Consider the following 17,659-nt stretch of genomic DNA (forward strand, 5'->3'; position numbering starts at 1 on the left):
AACAAATTCTCATTTACAACTGCGACCTGGACAAGACAAAGCCGTGCGACAGAAACAACAACAGTGTGATGTCCATCACTCCGGTGGGTAACTAGCTAACATCACTCTGGCTGGTAACTTTAGTGGTAGCTACCCCCATCGATTGAATTTACGTTAAAACCGAAGGCGAAAATGACAGTCATTCTGTGGTATGGAACAATCCCCTTCCAGATATAGTACGTCCTCTTATTCCAATTTATGTTACCTTCTGAATTCGGCTCTTCTCTACTCGTTATCGTTCTTCTCCTTCTGCAACACACCCGCCTACGTACTCACTCGCGCCACCTCTCCCCAGGTCCTTTTAGCCGGTCGCGACGTCACCGGGCTCATAGTGGTCTTGGAAAGTCCCTGAACAAAGCAGCAGTGCGGCTGGGCAGGGTTGTGTGTGTTTCGGGGGGACGCATGGCTCTCGACCTTCGCCTCTCCGGAGTCCGTATGGAAGTTGCAGCAATGGGACAAGACTGTAACTACCAATTGCAGAGAAAAAGTGGTAAAAGTAAAACAATATATATATATATATAAGTCCCTGAACAGAACAGCAAAAGCCATATCCCTAGACTCCACCACAAGTGGTATTCAGTGATGTGTTGTGTTGGATTTGCCCCAAACATAACACTTTGTATTCAGAACAAAGTACATTTCTTTGTCACATTTGTTTCGCAGTTTTACTTTAGTGCCTTATTGCAAACAAGATGCACATTTTGGAATATTTTTTATTCCTTTCAGGCTTCCTTCTTGTCACTCTGTCATTTAGGTTAGTATTGTAGATTAACTACAATGTTGTTAATCCATCCTCGGTTTTCTCCAGTCACAACCATCACAACCATTATACTCACCATTAGCTCATGTTGAAATCCCTGAGCGGTTTCCTTCCTCTCCGGCAATTGAGTTAGGAAGGACGCCTATATCGTTATATTGACTGGGTATATTGATACACCATCCAAAGTGTAATTAATCACTTCACCACACTCAAAGGGATATTCCATTCCCTTCTTTGCGAGGCATTGGAAAGCCTCCCTGGTCTTTGCAGTTGAATCTGTGTTTGAAATTCAGTGTGTTTGAAATTCCGTGTTCGACTGAGGGACCTTACAGATAATTAATTGTATGTGTGGGGTACAGAGATGAGGTAGTCATTCAAAAATCGTTAATGTTAAACACTATTATTGCACACAGAGTGAGTCCATGCAACTTAAGTACATTTTTACTCCTGAACATATTTATGCTTTCCATAACAAAGGGGTTGAATACTTATTGAAACAAGACATTTCAGCTTTTCATTTTTTATTAATTTGTAAAACTTTCTTAAAACATAATTCCACTTTGAAATGATGGGGTATTGTATGTAGGACACAAAATCTCAATCTCAATGAATCTTAAATTCAGGCTGTGATAACAAAATGTGAAAAAAAGTCAAGGGGTGTGAATACTTTCTGAAGGCACTATATGTAGATTGAACAATACAGAGAAAGAGGGTAAGAAATGAATGAGCCCATACCTGCTACAGACCAGAGAAAGACCACCAACACACTTCCTGCTGTTCTCAAGGCCATTGTTGCATCTCCCACCCTGCAGTCTTAGACACATAAAGGTAGACAACTAAAACACTTGATAACTGGTGAAATAACTACACCTGATACTTAGCACACAGTGTTAAGGGTGTGTAAGGGAGGCGAAGTCATGTGCAGGAGAGTAGCGTGTAGTAACAGGCACACTTTTATTCCGATCCAAAACGACAGCACAGAATACAATAAACGTGCCCAAAACACGGAACATTTGGGCAGTCTTGTAACAAGACTGCCCAAATGTGCCCAATTGGTTTATTCATACATTCTCAAGTTCATAACTGTGCACTCTCCTCAAACAATAGCATGGTATTATTTCACTGTAATAGTTACTGTAAACTGGACAGTGCAGTTAGATTAAGAAGAATTTAAGTCTCATGCAATATAGTCCTGCATTGAACACCACATATAGGCTATTGTAGGCTATATCATAGAAATTAAAAGCTATTTCCATTTGAAAATGTTATAGGATTTGCTCCATTGGTTTTGTTGGTAGGCCTACTTTATGCTCCAATAACCACAATAGCCGGCTAGTAGGCTATATGTGGTGTTCAATGCAGGCCTACATTACATGAGACTTTTAAATGTGTTTTTACCTCATGAAAGGCTTGACATTAATTAATTAATATTTGACTTGGTCTGTAACTGTAAGGGTAAAGCCTCAGTGTTCACTGTAAATGTGTGCTGGAAGTTGCACACAATTCTCACAATGTTCAAGTTTCCACTCACAAGACCTCAAATTTGCTCAGTGCCCCAAAACATTAGAGGGAACATGGGTCAGGACACAAGTCGCTGATACAGAACTATACTTCCTTTTTAAGACCGTCTACACCGAGTATACAAAACAGGAACACCTGCTCAGGTGACCAGGGGAAGCTATGATCCCTTATTGATGTCACTTGTTAAATCCACTTTAATTAGTGTAGATGAAGGGGAGGAGACGGGTTAAAAAAGGATTGTTTAAGCCTTGAGACAATTGAGACATGGACTGTGTACATGTGCCATTCAGAGGGGCTGAATGGGCAAGACAAAATATTCATTAAGTGCCTTTGAACGGGGTATGGTAGTAGGTGCCTTTGAACGGGGTATGGTAGTAGGTGCCTTTGAACGGGGTATGGTAGTAGGTGCCTTTGAACGGGGTATGGTAGTAGGTGCCTTTGAACGGGGTATGGTAGTAGGTGCCTTTGAACGGGGTATGGTAGTAGGTGCCTTTGAACGGGGTATGGTAGTAGGTGCCTTTGAACGGGGTATGGTAGTAGGTGCCTTTGAACGGGGTATGGTAGTAGGTGCCTTTGAACGGGGTATGGTAGTAGGTGCCTTTGAACGGGGTATGGTAGTAGGTGCCTTTGAACGGGGTATGGTAGTAGGTGCCTTTGAACGGGGTATGGTAGTAGGTGCCTTTGAACGGGGTATGGTAGTAGGTGCCTTTGAACGGGGTATGGTAGTAGGTGCCTTTGAACGGGGTATGGTAGTAGGTGCCTTTGAACGGGGTATGGTAGTAGGTGCCTTTGAACGGGGTATGGTAGTAGGTGCCTTTGAACGGGGTATGGTAGTAGGTGCCTTTGAACGGGGTATGGTAGTAGGTGCCTTTGAACGGGGTATGGTAGTAGGTGCCAGGCGCACTGGTTTGTGTCAAGAACGGTAACACTGCTGGGCTTTTCACTCTCAACAGTTTATCTTGTGTATCAATAATAGTCCACCACCCAAAGGACATCCAGCCAACTGTGGGAAGTATTGGAGTCAACATAGGCCAGCATCCCTGTGGAAGGCTTCCGACACCTTGTAGAGTCCATGCCCCGATGAATTGAGGTTGTTCTGAGCGTAAATGGGGGGGGGGGGGGGGGGGGGGGGGGGGGGGTGCAACTCAATATTAGGAAGGTGTTCATTCTGCAGAACAAATCACCCAGAAAAAGTTGAATGGTAATGTAAAAGGTACTTACAGAGTGAAGAGAGGAGTTTGGTAGGAGACCTTATACTGGCCTGTGTGAAACAGAAGAGTGTGAGTTCTGTGGTTGACACCAACCAGATGTACTGAGGGTCTAAGATGTTGATGCACAGCTGGCTTCCTGTACCCATGATGCCTTTTCCTGACAACCAAGACGCCAATGAAGTGCTTATAAACAACATGTGAACATCTTTTTGGAGAACATGTACTATATTGGAAGAAAATATCCCCATTAAAGTCCTTTAAAATAAATGCAACAACATAATTGGACCGTACCAATAGGCCTGTGGTTTCTCTGCACTTCTGTAGGTCTCACCAGCTACACTAAAACATGTTGTTTCCAGTGGACTGGACTACAGCGCTCTCTACTGGCATCTCAACAACACAACAGCCATCAATGTTTCTCAAAAACAGTCTATTTTGCAACAGACAGGCACTTCCTGGTTTCTGTGGTGGATGCCTGTGTAGTGAACATCATCCTGCTCGCCTGTGTAGTGAACGTCATCCTGCTCGCCTGTGTAGTGAACATCATCCTGCTCGCCTGTGTCCACTCTCTTTGCTGCAGTAGGGGTCATGGTCTGAGTTCAGGTTAGACGAAGTGAGGAAGAACAGATATCACTAAGGTTCTGTCTAGCAACAGGGATGCATTGGCTGTTCAGTTGTGGAGGAGGAGACTCAGCCAAGGAGAAAGAGTTAAATATCAGTACTTGTGTGAGATTTTTGGGGGGTCTGAATTACAGCTGTAACGACCCTTTGGGAAGAATTAAACTTGGTTAAGCTTCTCTAGTGTCGGTGAGTTATTTACTCTGAAAAATTAGAACCTAACAGTATATACTGTATTCTATTCCACTGTATTTTAGTCAGTGCCACTACGACATTGCTCGTCCTAATATTTATTTATTATTTAATTCCATTCATTTACCTTTAGATTTGTGTATTGTTGTGAATTGTTAGATACTACTGCACTGTTGGAGCTAGGAACACAAGCATTTGGCTACACCTGCAATAACATCTGCTAAATATGTGTATGTGACCAATACAACAACATTTGATTTGAGATGGGTAAATAATCTGGATGGGTATCTCATATTTTACATCTGCAATGTATAAGAGTTTGTTTTGTAATATTTAAATGCCAGATGGTCATGTTATCCTGTTGATACTTTCAGATTGACATGAGGATGTTAGCTTCTTGCCAGCTGAATACCAGGGCTCTCAGAACCACGTTGTGGAGAGATGAGGATCTACTGTTCCATATGGGGTTAGGGTAGCACGTGGCCAGCGTGTAAGTATTCATATTGTAATTGATGACAGAATGGATTTGAGTTTTTTTGTTGATGGACATCTTGTACTCAGACATTTGAAACGCTAGAAAGTCCATTCTAACTGTGAACATTGTGGTCTTTGTATTTGACTGTATTTTTGTTGTTGAAAGCAGAGCCACTCCTCTTTCTGCAGTTCATTTTGTACTTATTGTACATATTGTTTTAATGCACTTTACTAACAGATTGTTTTCACTTGACGGTGATTTAGACTGAACATTACTTTATGGTGACTTCACCTTACATTATCCTATTTTAAATGTAAGCTTTGACAAAATGAACAAACCCAAATGAGTTTTTTGTGTCCTGTGCTGGGTTTACTTTCGCCAGGCTACACTGATGTTGTCATTCCACAGTCATTGAGTCCATCTCCACACAGACCACTGTAGCTCTCAGTCAACTGACTCCAACAGACTCACCTGTCCAGGAGACTGGAGACATTCAGGTCCTTCTTACTGTTTAGGAGTATCTGCCTGCATCCTCACTGCTGACTGGGTCTTTGAGTTGGTGTACCAGATGTAGGTGGAGTTGTCAGAGTACAGGTGGTGCTACAGGTCACTTTGAGTTGGTGTACCAGATGTAGGTGGAGTTGTCAGAGTACAGGTGGTGCTACAGGTCACTGTGAGTTGGTGTACCAGATGTAGGTGGAGTTGTCAGAGTACAGGTGGTGCTACAGGTCACTTTGAGTTGGTGTACCAGATGTAGGTGGAGGTGTCCGAGTACAGGTGGTGCTACAGGTCACTTTGAGTTGGTGTACCAGATGTAGGTGGCGGTGTCAGAATACAGGTGGTGCTACAGGTCACTTTGAGTTGGTGTACCAGATGTAGGTGGAGTTGTCAGAGTACAGGTGGTGCTACAGGTCACTTTGAGTCGGTGTACCAGATGTAGATGGAGGTGTCAGAGTACAGGTGGTGCTACAGGTCACTTTGAGTTGGTGTACCAGATGTAGGTGGAGTTGTCAGAGTACAGGTGGTGCTACAGGTCACTTTGAGTCGGTGTACCAGATGTAGATGGAGGTGTCAGAGTACAGGTGGTGCTACAGGTCACTTTGAGTCGGTGTACCAGATGTAGATGGAGGTGTCAGAGTACAGGTGGTGCTACAGGTCACTTTGAGTTGGTGAACCAGATGTAGGTGGAGGTGTCAGAGTACAGGTGGTGCTACAGGTCAGTGTCAGATTCCTCTGCCCCTTTGTCACTCACTCCTTACATCACAAGGGACTTGCTGTGGGGTCGTACTCTGGTGACCTGGTTCTCATGCTCAGAGCGGTGTATGTGTCACTGTTAGGATCAGGCGGACTCTCTGTTGGAGAGAGAGACACACAGAGTCATGGGTAACTGCATACGTGGACTGTGTCTGGAAGTGGGCATTCTGAAACAAGTGGGAGGCTCAACATCAGTGGGTGTATTGAATCCTAACCGCTAATTTGGCAGATTGGTTGCAACCAAAGACTGTTTAAAGTAACTGCTTGCTGCTTCCTTGTAGCATTTTAACTAAGCCTAACCCTTTTCCTAACCTGCTAGGTTAGTTATCCTAACCTGACACGTTAATTATCCTAACCTGCCTAACTCAAATCAAATGGTATTTGTCACATCCGCAGAATACAACACCTTACAGTAAAATGCTTACCAACAATGCAATTCAAGAAAGAGTTAAGAAAATATTTACTAAACAAACTAATGTAAAAAAAGTAACAAGAAAATTAAATAATAATAACGAGGCTATATACAAGGGACACCGGTACTGAGTCAATATGCGGGGGTACAGGTTAGTTGAGGTAATTTGTAAAGTGACTATGCATAGATAATAAACAGCGAGTAGCAGCAGTGTAAAAACAGGGGGGGGGGGGGGGTCAATGTAAATAGTCTGGGTGGCCATTTGATTAATTGCTGTAAAACTTTTTGAGGATCTGGGGACCCATGCCAAATCTTTTCAGTGTCGTGAGGGGGAAAAGGTTTTGTCGTGCCCTCTTCACAACTGTCTTGGTGTGTTTGGACCATGATAGTTTGTTGGTGATGTGGACACCAAGGAACTTGAAATTCTCGACCCGCTCCACTTCAGCACTGTCGATGTTAATGGGGGCCTGTTCAGCCCTTCTTTTCCTATAGTCCCCGATCAGCTCCTTCGTCTTTCTCACATTGAGGGAGAGGTTGTTGTCCTGGCACCACACTGCCAGGTCTCTGACCTCCATATAGGCTGTCTCTTCATTGTCGGTGATCAGGCCTACCACTGTTGTATCGTCAGAAAACTTAATGATGATGTTGGAGTCGTGCTTGGCCACACAGTCGTGGGTGAACAGAGTACAGGAGGGGACTAAGCACGCACCCCTGAGGGGCCCCAGTGTTGAGGATCAGCATGGCAGATGTGTTGTTGCCTACCATTACCACATGGGGGCGGCCCGTCAGGATGTCCAGGATCCAGTTGCTGAGAGAGGTGCCCAGTCCCAGGGTGATTAGCTTAGTGATGAGCTTTGTGGGCACTATGATGATGAACGCTGAGCTATAGTCAATGAACGGCATTCTCACATAGGTGTTCATTTTGTCCAGGTGGAAAAGGGCAGTGTGGAATGCGATTGAGATTGCATCATTTGGGGATCTGTTGGGGCGGTATGCGAATTGGAGTGTGTCTAGGATTTCTGGCATGATGGTGTTGATGTGAGCCATGACTAGCCTTTCAAAGCACTTCATGGCTACCGGCGTAAGTACTACGGGGCGGTAATCATTTAGGCAGGTTACCTTTCTTGGGCACAGGGACTATGCTTGTCTGTTTGAGACATGTAGGTTTTACAGACTCGGTCAGGGAGAGATTGAAAATGTCACTGAAGTCACTTGCCAGTTTGTCCGCACACGCTTTGAGTACACATCTTGCTAATCCGTCTGGCCCAGCAGCTTTGTGAATGTTGACCTGTTTAAAGGTCTTGCTCAAATTGGCTACGGAGAGCGTGATCACACGGTCATCCGGAACAACATGTGCTCTCATGCATGCTTCAGTGTTGCTTGCCTCAAAGCGAGCATAAAAGGCATTTAGCTCGTCTGGTACGCTCGCGTCACAGGGCAGTTCGCGGCTGGGTTTCCCTTTGTAGTCCGTAATAGTTTTCAAGCCCTGCCACATCCGATGAGCATCATAGTAGTACGATTCGATCTTAGTCCTGTATTGATGCTTTGCCTGTTTGATGGTTCATCAGAGGGCAGAGGGGGATTTCTAAAAGCTTCAGGGTTAGAGCGGCAGCTCCACCCTTTTGTTCAGTGCAGATGTTGCCTGTAATCCATGGCTTCTGGATGCAGTTTTTACATAGAGTTGTGGCCAAAAGTTTTGAGAATGACACAAATATTAATTTCCACAAAGTTTGCTGCTTCAGTGTCTTTAGATATTTTTGTCAGATGTTACTATGGAATACTGAAGTATAATTACAAGCAATTCATAAGTGTCAAAGGCTTTTATTGACAGTTACATGAAGTTGATGCAAAGAGTCAATATTTGCAGTGTTTGCCCTTCTTTTTCAGGACCTCTGCAATCCGCCCTGGCATGCTGTCAATTAACTTCTGGGCCACATCCTGACTGATGGCTGCCCATTCTTGCATAATCAATGCTTGGAGTTTGTCAGAATTTGTGGGGTTTTGTTTGTCCACCTGCCTCTTGAGGATTGACCACAAGTTCTCAATGGGATTAAGGTTTGAGGAGTTTCCTGGCCATGGACCCAAAATATCGATGTTTTGTTCCCCGAGCCACTTTGCCTTAAGGCAAGGTACTCCAGGATCATGCTGGAAAAGGCATTGTTCGTCACCAAACTGTTCCCTGGATGGTTGGGAGAAGTTGCTCTCGGAGGATGTGTTGGTACCATTCTTTACTCATGGCTGTGTTCTTAGGCAAAATTATGAGTGAGTCCACTCCCTTGGCTGAGAAGCAACCCCACACATGAATGGTGTGACCATTGTCCTCATGCAGTGCGACATCTCCTTCCCATAAGATAAAGGATTTAATGTGTTTTTGTATTGAATACATGTATCGTGGAAATTACTACCAGGAACTCAGTCAAACTTTAATGAATAATTATTTTTTATCAGCAAGCTGGAGAGATTGCAACAAACATAATGCACCAGAGTACACATCGGTCAGGAGCTCTTTCGGGGCAGTCCCGTTAGTTCTCTTATATACTGCTTACACAGACAAGTTATATTTACATGATTTACATTATTCATCATGAATTCATCATTAACATTTGGTTCCTGCATGTGACTGGCGTCATCTATCTTAACTTATACAACCTCTTCTGGTCATTCTGCCAAAAGGTCTGAGGGTCCTTGACCATCTCCCCCCTCACATATCTACCCAGCATCTACAGGAACCAATGATTGTATAAGACAAGATGAACAATTTCTCTTCAGACAACATTTCCCCCAGATAGATCAGATAATGGATTTAATTATTAATCTTTTGAATACATGAATACACACCTGGTATTGTTGAAATATTATTCTACATAAAAGTTATTTAATGGATAATAGGAATTAATTAAATAAGATACAGCTCTGAACAACCCCACCCCACCAGACACACACGGCACTCCTACTCCGAGACGCTTGACACATATGGATCCAGAGCTGCATATTATCCACATTATCTACACGTTACCATAACTGACTTAAACAGTTAGAGAATGGGAGTTGGATGACTCTTCACAAGATGTTTTCTATTCAACTTTTAGGGATCTGGAATCGGTGCCAGAGAGGAGGGAGATGAAAGAAAACATGTTTGAGCTTTCTGGTGTTTTTTCAATGACCCTGAATAAGCAAAGCTCTTTCCACATAGACAGGAGTAAGGTTTCTCTCCAGTGTGTGTGAGCTGGTGTGTAGTCAGGCTGGAATCTTGAGAAAAACTCTTCTCACACTGATCACAGCTATAAGGTTTCTCTCCTGTGTGTATGCGTTGGTGTTTAGTCAGGTGTTCTGACGTCCTGAAACTCTTCCCACACTGATCACAGCTATAAGGTTTCTCTCCAGTGTGTGTGAGATGGTGTTTGGTCAGGGTGAAATCTCGAGCAAAACTCTTTCCACATTGATCACAGCTATAAGGCTTCTCTCCTGTGTGTATGCGCTGGTGTATAGTCAGGTGTCCTAAATTCCTGAAGCTCTTCCCACACTGATCACAGTTATAAGGCTTCTCGCCCGTGTGTATGCGCTGGTGTATAGTCAGGTATCCTGAACGATTGAAGCTCTTCCCACACTGATCACAGCTATAAGGCTTCTCTCCTGTGTGTATGCGCTGGTGTGTAATCAGGGCTCCTGAATGATTGAAACTCTTCCCACACTGATCACAGCTATAAGGCTTCTCTCCTGTGTGTATGCGCTGGTGTGCAGTCAGGTTTCCTGAACGATTGAAGCTCTTCCCACACTGATCACAGCTGTAAGGCTTCTCGCCTGTGTGTATGCGCTGGTGTGCAGTTAGGTCTCCTGATTGATTGAAGCTCTTCCCACACTGATCACAGCTGTAAGGCTTCTCTCCTGTGTGTAAGCGTTGGTGTATAGTCAGGTGTCCTGATTGATTGAAGCTCTTCCCACACTGATCACAGCTATAAGGCTTTTCTCCTGTGTGTGTGCGTTGGTGTTCGCTCAGGGTTCCTGAATGATTAAAGCTCTTCCCACACTGATCACAGCTATAAGGCTTCTCTCCTGTGTGTATGCGTTGGTGTGTAGTCAGGTGTCCTGAATGATTGAAGCTTTTCCCACACTGATCACAGCCATAAGGCCTCTCTCCTGTGTGTATACGCTGGTGTGTAATTAGGGATCCTGAAAGAATGAAGCTCTTCCCACACTGATCGCAGCTATAAGGCTTCTCTCCTGTGTGTATGCGCTGGTGTATAACTAGGGATCCTGAATGATTGAAGCTCTTCCCACACTGATCACAGCTATAAGGCTTCTCTCCTGTGTGTATACGCTGGTGTGTAGTCAGGTGTCCTGAACGATTGAAGCTCTTCCCACACTGAACACAGCCATAAGGCCTCTCTCCTGTGTGTATGCGCTGGTGTGTAGTCAGTTGTCCTGAACGATTGAAGTTCTTCCCACACTGATCACAGCTATAAGGCTTCTGTACTGTGTGTATGTGCTGGTGTGCAGTCAGATCTCCTGACATCCTGAAGCTCTTCCCACAATGATAACAGCTATAAGGCTTCTCTCCTGTGTGTATGCGTTGGTGTGTAGTCAGTGCTCCTGATTGATTGAAGCCCTTCCCACACCAATCACAGCTATAAGGCTTCTCTCCTGTGTGTATGCGTTGGTGTGTAGTCAGGTGTCCTGATTGATTGAATCTCTTCCCACACTGATCACAGCTATAAGGTCTCTCCCCAGTGTGAATCCGCTGGTGAATTATCAATTCTGTCTGTTTGGCAAAACTCTTCCCACAGTCAGAACAGCAGTGGTGAGGTTTCTTCCCTATACGTCTCTGCTGGTGTTTACTGAGATGTTCTGATCTGGAGAGACTCTTCTCTTTCTTGTCAGCATCATTTTGTTGTTGAGGCTCCCCAGATGATAAGCCCCTCCCATTGAGAGAGCAACGGTTAGGGCTGTCTGCTGTGAAACAAAGATATTGAATAGCAGGTTAACTAATGGGACTTTGATAAATACAGAAAATTGCAGCCTTATCTCTTTATCTTGCCCCTTCCTTTCATTGTGTGACAAGCCGTCATATCGGGTTAGTCAACTAGGGACTTTTCCTTGCATGATGTTAGTAATCAATTCAACCTATACTGTGTGAGTATGTATTTCTGTGTGGTAGTTAGTAAATAAATTAGCCAATTTGTGTATCACTGAATTCAGAATGAAACTGATGAGGTAAGACTTAATAATTGACTGATTGAGGTAAGAGATATCTATATCTATAGAGTTTAGTCGGGAGATAGTAACTCATTAAATAACTTCTCCCGTGGTGCCCCAAGTTACTACTGAGTTAATTGTTACATTATTAATTTAATCACATAATGATTAAACAGTTAATTGTTTTTATAAAATAGCAGTCAACACATTAATAGTCATGTCACGACAGTGAATTCGTGCAAAATAACGACACGTGCGCTGCTCGTGCTAGCACATGCACAGATTAAATATTCCTCTATGAATCTGATGAAGGCCTTTACATGTCCTAATGAATTCTCAAGATTGCTCAGAAAACCAGGTGTTTTTAAAGGCGTATGCTTACCTCGATTATGACCTTAAGCCAATTAAGATATTTACACGACTATTGCCATACTCGGGCCAACTGCCAGAACTAGTTTAATGTCAAATGATGTGTGCATGTAAACACATGCACTAGTTATTTTGTTGCTTTGACAAAGTCCTTTTGAAGACTATTATCAATGTGATTAGTGACCCTCATTTTAAGGTCAAACCTGTTACATGAACTGAACTCTCGTTTTAATATGGTTTAACTATTCCTTTAAAAAATAAGAAAAAAAAGAAACATTGAACATCTAATAGTCAAATCACAGAGTAAAAGCAGGTGAGCTGGTTCTACTCTATCAATTTACTGCTGTTTTGTGGTGGGAAACTGAGCAAGTCAACTCCTAAATCCAGACAGACATGCTACCAATGTTTTAACATTCATTTTTTTTGTGAAGATTGCATTCAATTGCCACTCCCTGTTGCACAAAACAACCTTCCATTCCCCATGTCACACGCATTTTTTTGGATCCTTTAAAGCACTATTTTACCCATGTAATCGGCTTGTTTTGTTGTTTTCAGTAGTCCCCTGTTACATGCTGACCAAAGCAAACCAGACACGCGTGTATCTGCGCGCGCCATCACGTGCACGTTGATTTTGTTCACCCACACCAGAAGTGATCAGGACATGCAGGTTGAAATATGAAAACTAAATTAACCAATTATATTAATTTGGGGACAGGTCATAAAGCATTAAACATGTTTGGCAATTTAGCTAGCTAGCCTGCTGCTGCTAGCTAACGTGTCCTGGTATATAAACATTGGGTTGTTATTTACCTGAAATGCAACTGACAATTAATCCACAGATAAAATGGTAAAGCGAATTTGTTTCTCGTCATCTCTCATCCTTCCTTGAGGCTTCTTTTTCTTCTTTGAACTTTATATGGCGGTTGGCAACCAAGTTTACAGCATTACTACAACCTACCGGAGTGTGGACCTAAATTCATCTTTCAATCACCCACGTGGAATATGCTCCTAAAAACCAACAAGGAGATGGGAAATGCCGAACTTGCAGGCAGTTGAGTGTCACCAATTGAACCAATTTCTATTTGACGATCGCTGACGCCTGCGAGCAGCGTGGGTGCAATGATTGAACCACATTTATGTGCATGTGACGCGAGCAGTGTGGTCAGCATGTTACTTTATTTGGCACATAGGCACTTGGTATAGTAATATTTTAATTCAATGTTTTGAAATGGGGAAAAAAATACATGTATTAAGATGTACATGACAGAATGTTAAAATTAGGTGAAAAATATTTTTGGACCAAGGTACACTTAAAAATCTGTGGAATGACCGATATTTTCATCAATATATAATTATTAAATTAATGACTAAAGTTCATAGAGATGGCAGAATTCTGATATGACGTCATTGTTTTAGCACTATCCACTGAGTTCTGAAACAATGGTGCGCAACATTGTGTTGATTGATTGGAACATTGAACAATCTACTTTTTTGGTTTTTCAAATTGCCACCATCTTGAAGCTAAAATTAGGATCATGTTTACTGTGCTAATGACCATACCAACAGTAAAGGACAGCAAAGTAGAATACAGTGAACTCAGCAAAATGATTAATTTGTGGTAAGTAATGCAGGCCGCCATCTTTATGCACCTCCGCTATTGTTTCAGAAGCAGACTGTAGTCTAATCTACACACCATGGTTCTTACTTAATGAAATCCAATCTCCCTCTTCCTTCTCTTCTCCTCCTCTCTCAGTTCCATTCTGCCCCGGTGTTTTCCTGCAGTCAACCAGACCCAGCAGTAAAGCAGTCCCGGGAGACGTTTGACCTGGGGACTCCAGGAGTGTAGAGGGGAACGGAATAGCTTTGTCCTGTTGGACACAATAAATATTAATCATAGTTAATTATTAAACTAAATATTTGATTAATTTAGTCTACAACTCTGATTGATTTGGGTGTATCCCTAGAATAACTCCTTTTCCTAAAATGTTCAATCGTTCACTACTTCCCACTAATCTAATAGTATTGGGTTGGTGGAGGCATGGGCTAGTCAGTTTCCACCATATTTATTGATTAGGTTGTTACGAGTGTACTGATAAAAGAAGGACACGTGACATGCCAGCAACTTTGAGAAAAAACACTGAATGGCCAGGTTGACACCAGCTACCACAGGCCTTTTCAAAAATGTATCTTCCTAAAATGTCATCTTAAACCTGATCTTAACCACACTGCTAACCTTATGCAACTTAAAATCAAAAAATAACATTTTCTACAAAAAGAACAATATCTACGATATACATTTTTGACTTTGACTGTTAACAACTGCCTTCCATTTTTTTTAAAAGAAAGTATTTGTCATTGCCATTACATATTAGAAGGCAATCGCTGGGAATTCATTGGGTTTAGTTACAGGAATGTGGTGTCTCACCCCACAAAAGGGGAGCTACAGAAAAGTTAGGAGAATGAATGTGGACAGAATAAAAGCTTTGGATGGGTGGGTGATAACCAGAAGAGGCAGATGGGATTGTATTGCAGGAACTTTAGCCCCACGGTATCGTGGGGAGTCCACAATGGCTCCTCCCACCTCCAGTAGTTGATTTACACGTGTTGGAGAGAGTAAAGAAAGACAGGGAGGGGGTTGATCCATGACAGTTCTTTAAAAGGTGACTGGAAACTGGAAATCAGTATTTTTTTGCCCATATATACAGATGGATCAAAAAACCCAAAGACAGGTCAGACTGGACCAGCCTTTGTTGAACAGGAAAGTGAGGTGGCTGTCAGGAGACGTATTACAGACCACCTGGCTGTGTACATGGCAGAGCTGATGGCCGTACTGCAGTGGGCGGAAGAAGTCAAACCAGACAGTGTAGTTATATGTTCTGACTCATGTGCTGTGTTTCTGAGTCTACAATCATTTAGCTCACATGGGGGGCGGCAGGGTAGCCTAGTGGTTAGAGCGTTGGACTAGTAACCGGAAGGTTGCAAGTTCAAATCCCAGAGCTGACAAGGTACAAATCTGTCGTTCTGAAAGTAAGAATTTGTTCTTAACTGACTTGCCTAGTTAAATAAAGGTACAATTATTATTTTTAAATATAAAAAAATAGCAGACAAGGAGCACTACATGAGGGAATTCAAATTCCTGCCCGGGTGAGACAGATAAGCTTTGCTCGGGTCCCAGCCCATGTGCGGGTGGAAGGGAATGAGGAAGTAGATGTGCTAGCTAAACAGGCCCATAGGAGACATGAAGTGGAGGTGCCAATGAGCAAGTCAGAGGCTGAGGGAATGATATGGGCAGTGGTGGTGCAGAGATGGCAGGAGCAGTGGAACAGTGACAATAAGGGCAGGCTTAAGGGCAGGCATTCATTGTTTATATTTGAGTCATTTAGCAGAAACTCTTATCTAGAGCGACTTACAGGAGCAATTAGGGTTAAGTTGCTCAAAGGTACATTGACAGATTTTTCACCTAGTCGGCTCAGGTTACTGGCCCAATGCTCTAAACCACTAGGCGACCTGCCACCCCTATTCCAGGTACAGAGTAAAGTAGTGGAGGATGGTAGTAATGGACAGAATAGAGGAGGCTTTCCTTACAAGGGTAAGAGTAGGACACAGCCAGCTGAATAAGTGATTACATGTGATGGGAAATCATTCAACAGGAAGATGTGAATACAGTACAGTAGGTGGCCTAATGCACCATAACGTTGTATGCCAACAGCCGATAAACCCCACAGAAGAAGGTGAACAGTGGAGGTGAACAAGAGGAAGGAGAGATAATTAAGTAATAGACACAGATTCCTAAACATGATAAAGTTGTAGGTTACTTTGCCGAAGGAAAACAAATTCCAACAAGTTTTACCGTCGTTTTTGTCCATCCATTAACACAGTCCACAGGGATGTGGTGGATCACAGATTATGAATACTAGGCCTAGACATTTTATATAGCACATCTGGCCTATACTGTTAAAAGGAAATCAAACTTACCGGATCCATTGTTGAAACTATGCATTTCTTCGCTTGTCTTAGAAAATAAGTGTGTTGGCTACAGTAGTACAGTTACTTTGTTTTAAGTGTTCCGGGAGTCGACATTTCCTTCCGCAGGAAGGGCACTCTGAGTCCTTAACGAAACACAAAACATGGCGACAATGTATCTTGCTTCGGATCTGAAACCAGTAGTAAACAAAAACATCAATGCCAGTTCAACTTAAAACACATATGACATTCCTGCGCCACAATAATATTGTCGCCGAGGATGGCTTGCTAGTTAGTGTTTGATTCAGATCATCCGTTTTGTCATATAACAGCCTAGCTAGGTAGCGAAATGCTAACTAGACTCGGGAGTTCGTGTGGGACATATGTTCTTCAGGAGACTGTGGGTTTGATATTATTCCACCATGGGCAACAACAACTGGCTACTAGTTGGTTTTCTGACATATGTCCAACTCTGAGCCAGTTTATCCACTGACCATCGCATTTGAAAGAACAACAGGCTGGCTAGTTAGTATTCTGACTCACACTGGCCATGCAGTAGCAAAATACACAGCTATCTCGATTTAAGAGTTCCTAGTAGAGATATTTAAAGAAATTAGAATATAGGAACCCCATTCGTTAATGAATGGAGGAACGTATATCGCCTCACCCAGCAAGACGGTCGACCAATCTTGTTCACGGTGTCATGCTGGGTCACAAGGTTGCCAAACGAATCGTCACTCACAATCCCTTCTCATAGTCAGGGTATTATGAGTCGAGAAACCTGCATATTTTCCTCCACCGTAGATAATGTCACGATTCCAAATCTATACGATATTACAGAGAACAAGTAAATTATCTCACATACAGGAAAATATTTGTAAAGACGAAATTGTTCTGCTTTTTCTTCTTCAGTTGACTTTATTGGTGTGTGTCAACCAATATTTTTCATTATCGCCCCCAACTGGACTATTGAATAAAGCCATTACACTTTAGGGCCGCCTTGTTTACAGTATGGGTCGCGGCGTGTCAGTGTACATTTATAATTGTTTCATTAACTACTGTTATTGATTTGGCCAAGTGCATCTGTGCTTTCTGCTTAATTAAGCAGCGGTCTCTGCTCAGTTTGGCAGCTGCGCGAGTGAGAGATGCCTATGTGCTTCCGGGTTTACCGGATCTCTTTTTCTGCAGTTCTCTTGAAGATCACTCCGCGACACACACGACGCAGCGCAGTCGTTCAGGCAGTAGATGAAGCGCTGTCAGCTACTGACTTGTCATTCCCACTCGCCATCGTCATTAAATGGAATCATGCTAGCCATAGGTTCTGACTGAGCTCAATTGTCATGAAACGCATATACAGCGATGAGGTTCTCTCTCTTTCATAGAAATGTATAACGAGGAGCGCCCACAATATGTTTTGTGTGTGGAAGTGCTTAGCAATGATACTTGCATAACGAACAAATTATTAAAACGACACGTCCTGACCAAACATCCACAGCATGATGGTAAACCCAGAGAGTTTTTTCAGAACAGGGTAGAATGCTTCAGGAACTCTCATAGTAGTAGATGTGAGTTTCTCTTTCAAACAATCCCCTGGCCTTGTACACAGCTAATAGCTAACATTCGCCAAAACAAGACAGCTACTGATACTGCAA

At 42.9% G+C, this 17,659-nt stretch overlaps 1 protein-coding gene and 1 long non-coding RNA gene across 2 annotated transcripts; both read right to left on the reverse strand.

Annotated features, from left to right (window-relative positions):
- Positions 1–8,901: 8,901 nt before the first annotated feature.
- On the reverse strand, positions 8,902–11,548 carry LOC118938524 (zinc finger protein 883-like). The gene is made up of 2 exons (XM_036942576.1): positions 11,518–11,548; positions 8,902–11,432 (listed from the first exon to the last, which is right to left on the reverse strand). The coding sequence occupies exons 1-2, from the start codon at positions 11,546–11,548 to the stop codon at positions 9,568–9,570; spliced, it is 1,896 nt and encodes a 631-aa protein (XP_036798471.1). The 3' UTR covers positions 8,902–9,567.
- Positions 11,549–12,914: 1,366 nt separating this feature from the next.
- LOC118938192 lies at positions 12,915–16,949 on the reverse strand. Its single transcript, XR_005035439.1, has 3 exons — positions 16,675–16,949; positions 16,020–16,198; positions 12,915–13,912 (listed from the first exon to the last, which is right to left on the reverse strand). It is a non-coding gene; the product is annotated as an uncharacterized LOC118938192 (long non-coding RNA).
- Positions 16,950–17,659: the final 710 nt, after the last annotated feature.

The sequence above is a fragment of the Oncorhynchus mykiss genome, chromosome 13, assembly GCF_013265735.2.
Source record: "Oncorhynchus mykiss isolate Arlee chromosome 13, USDA_OmykA_1.1, whole genome shotgun sequence".
Lineage (NCBI taxonomy): Eukaryota > Metazoa > Chordata > Actinopteri > Salmoniformes > Salmonidae > Oncorhynchus > Oncorhynchus mykiss.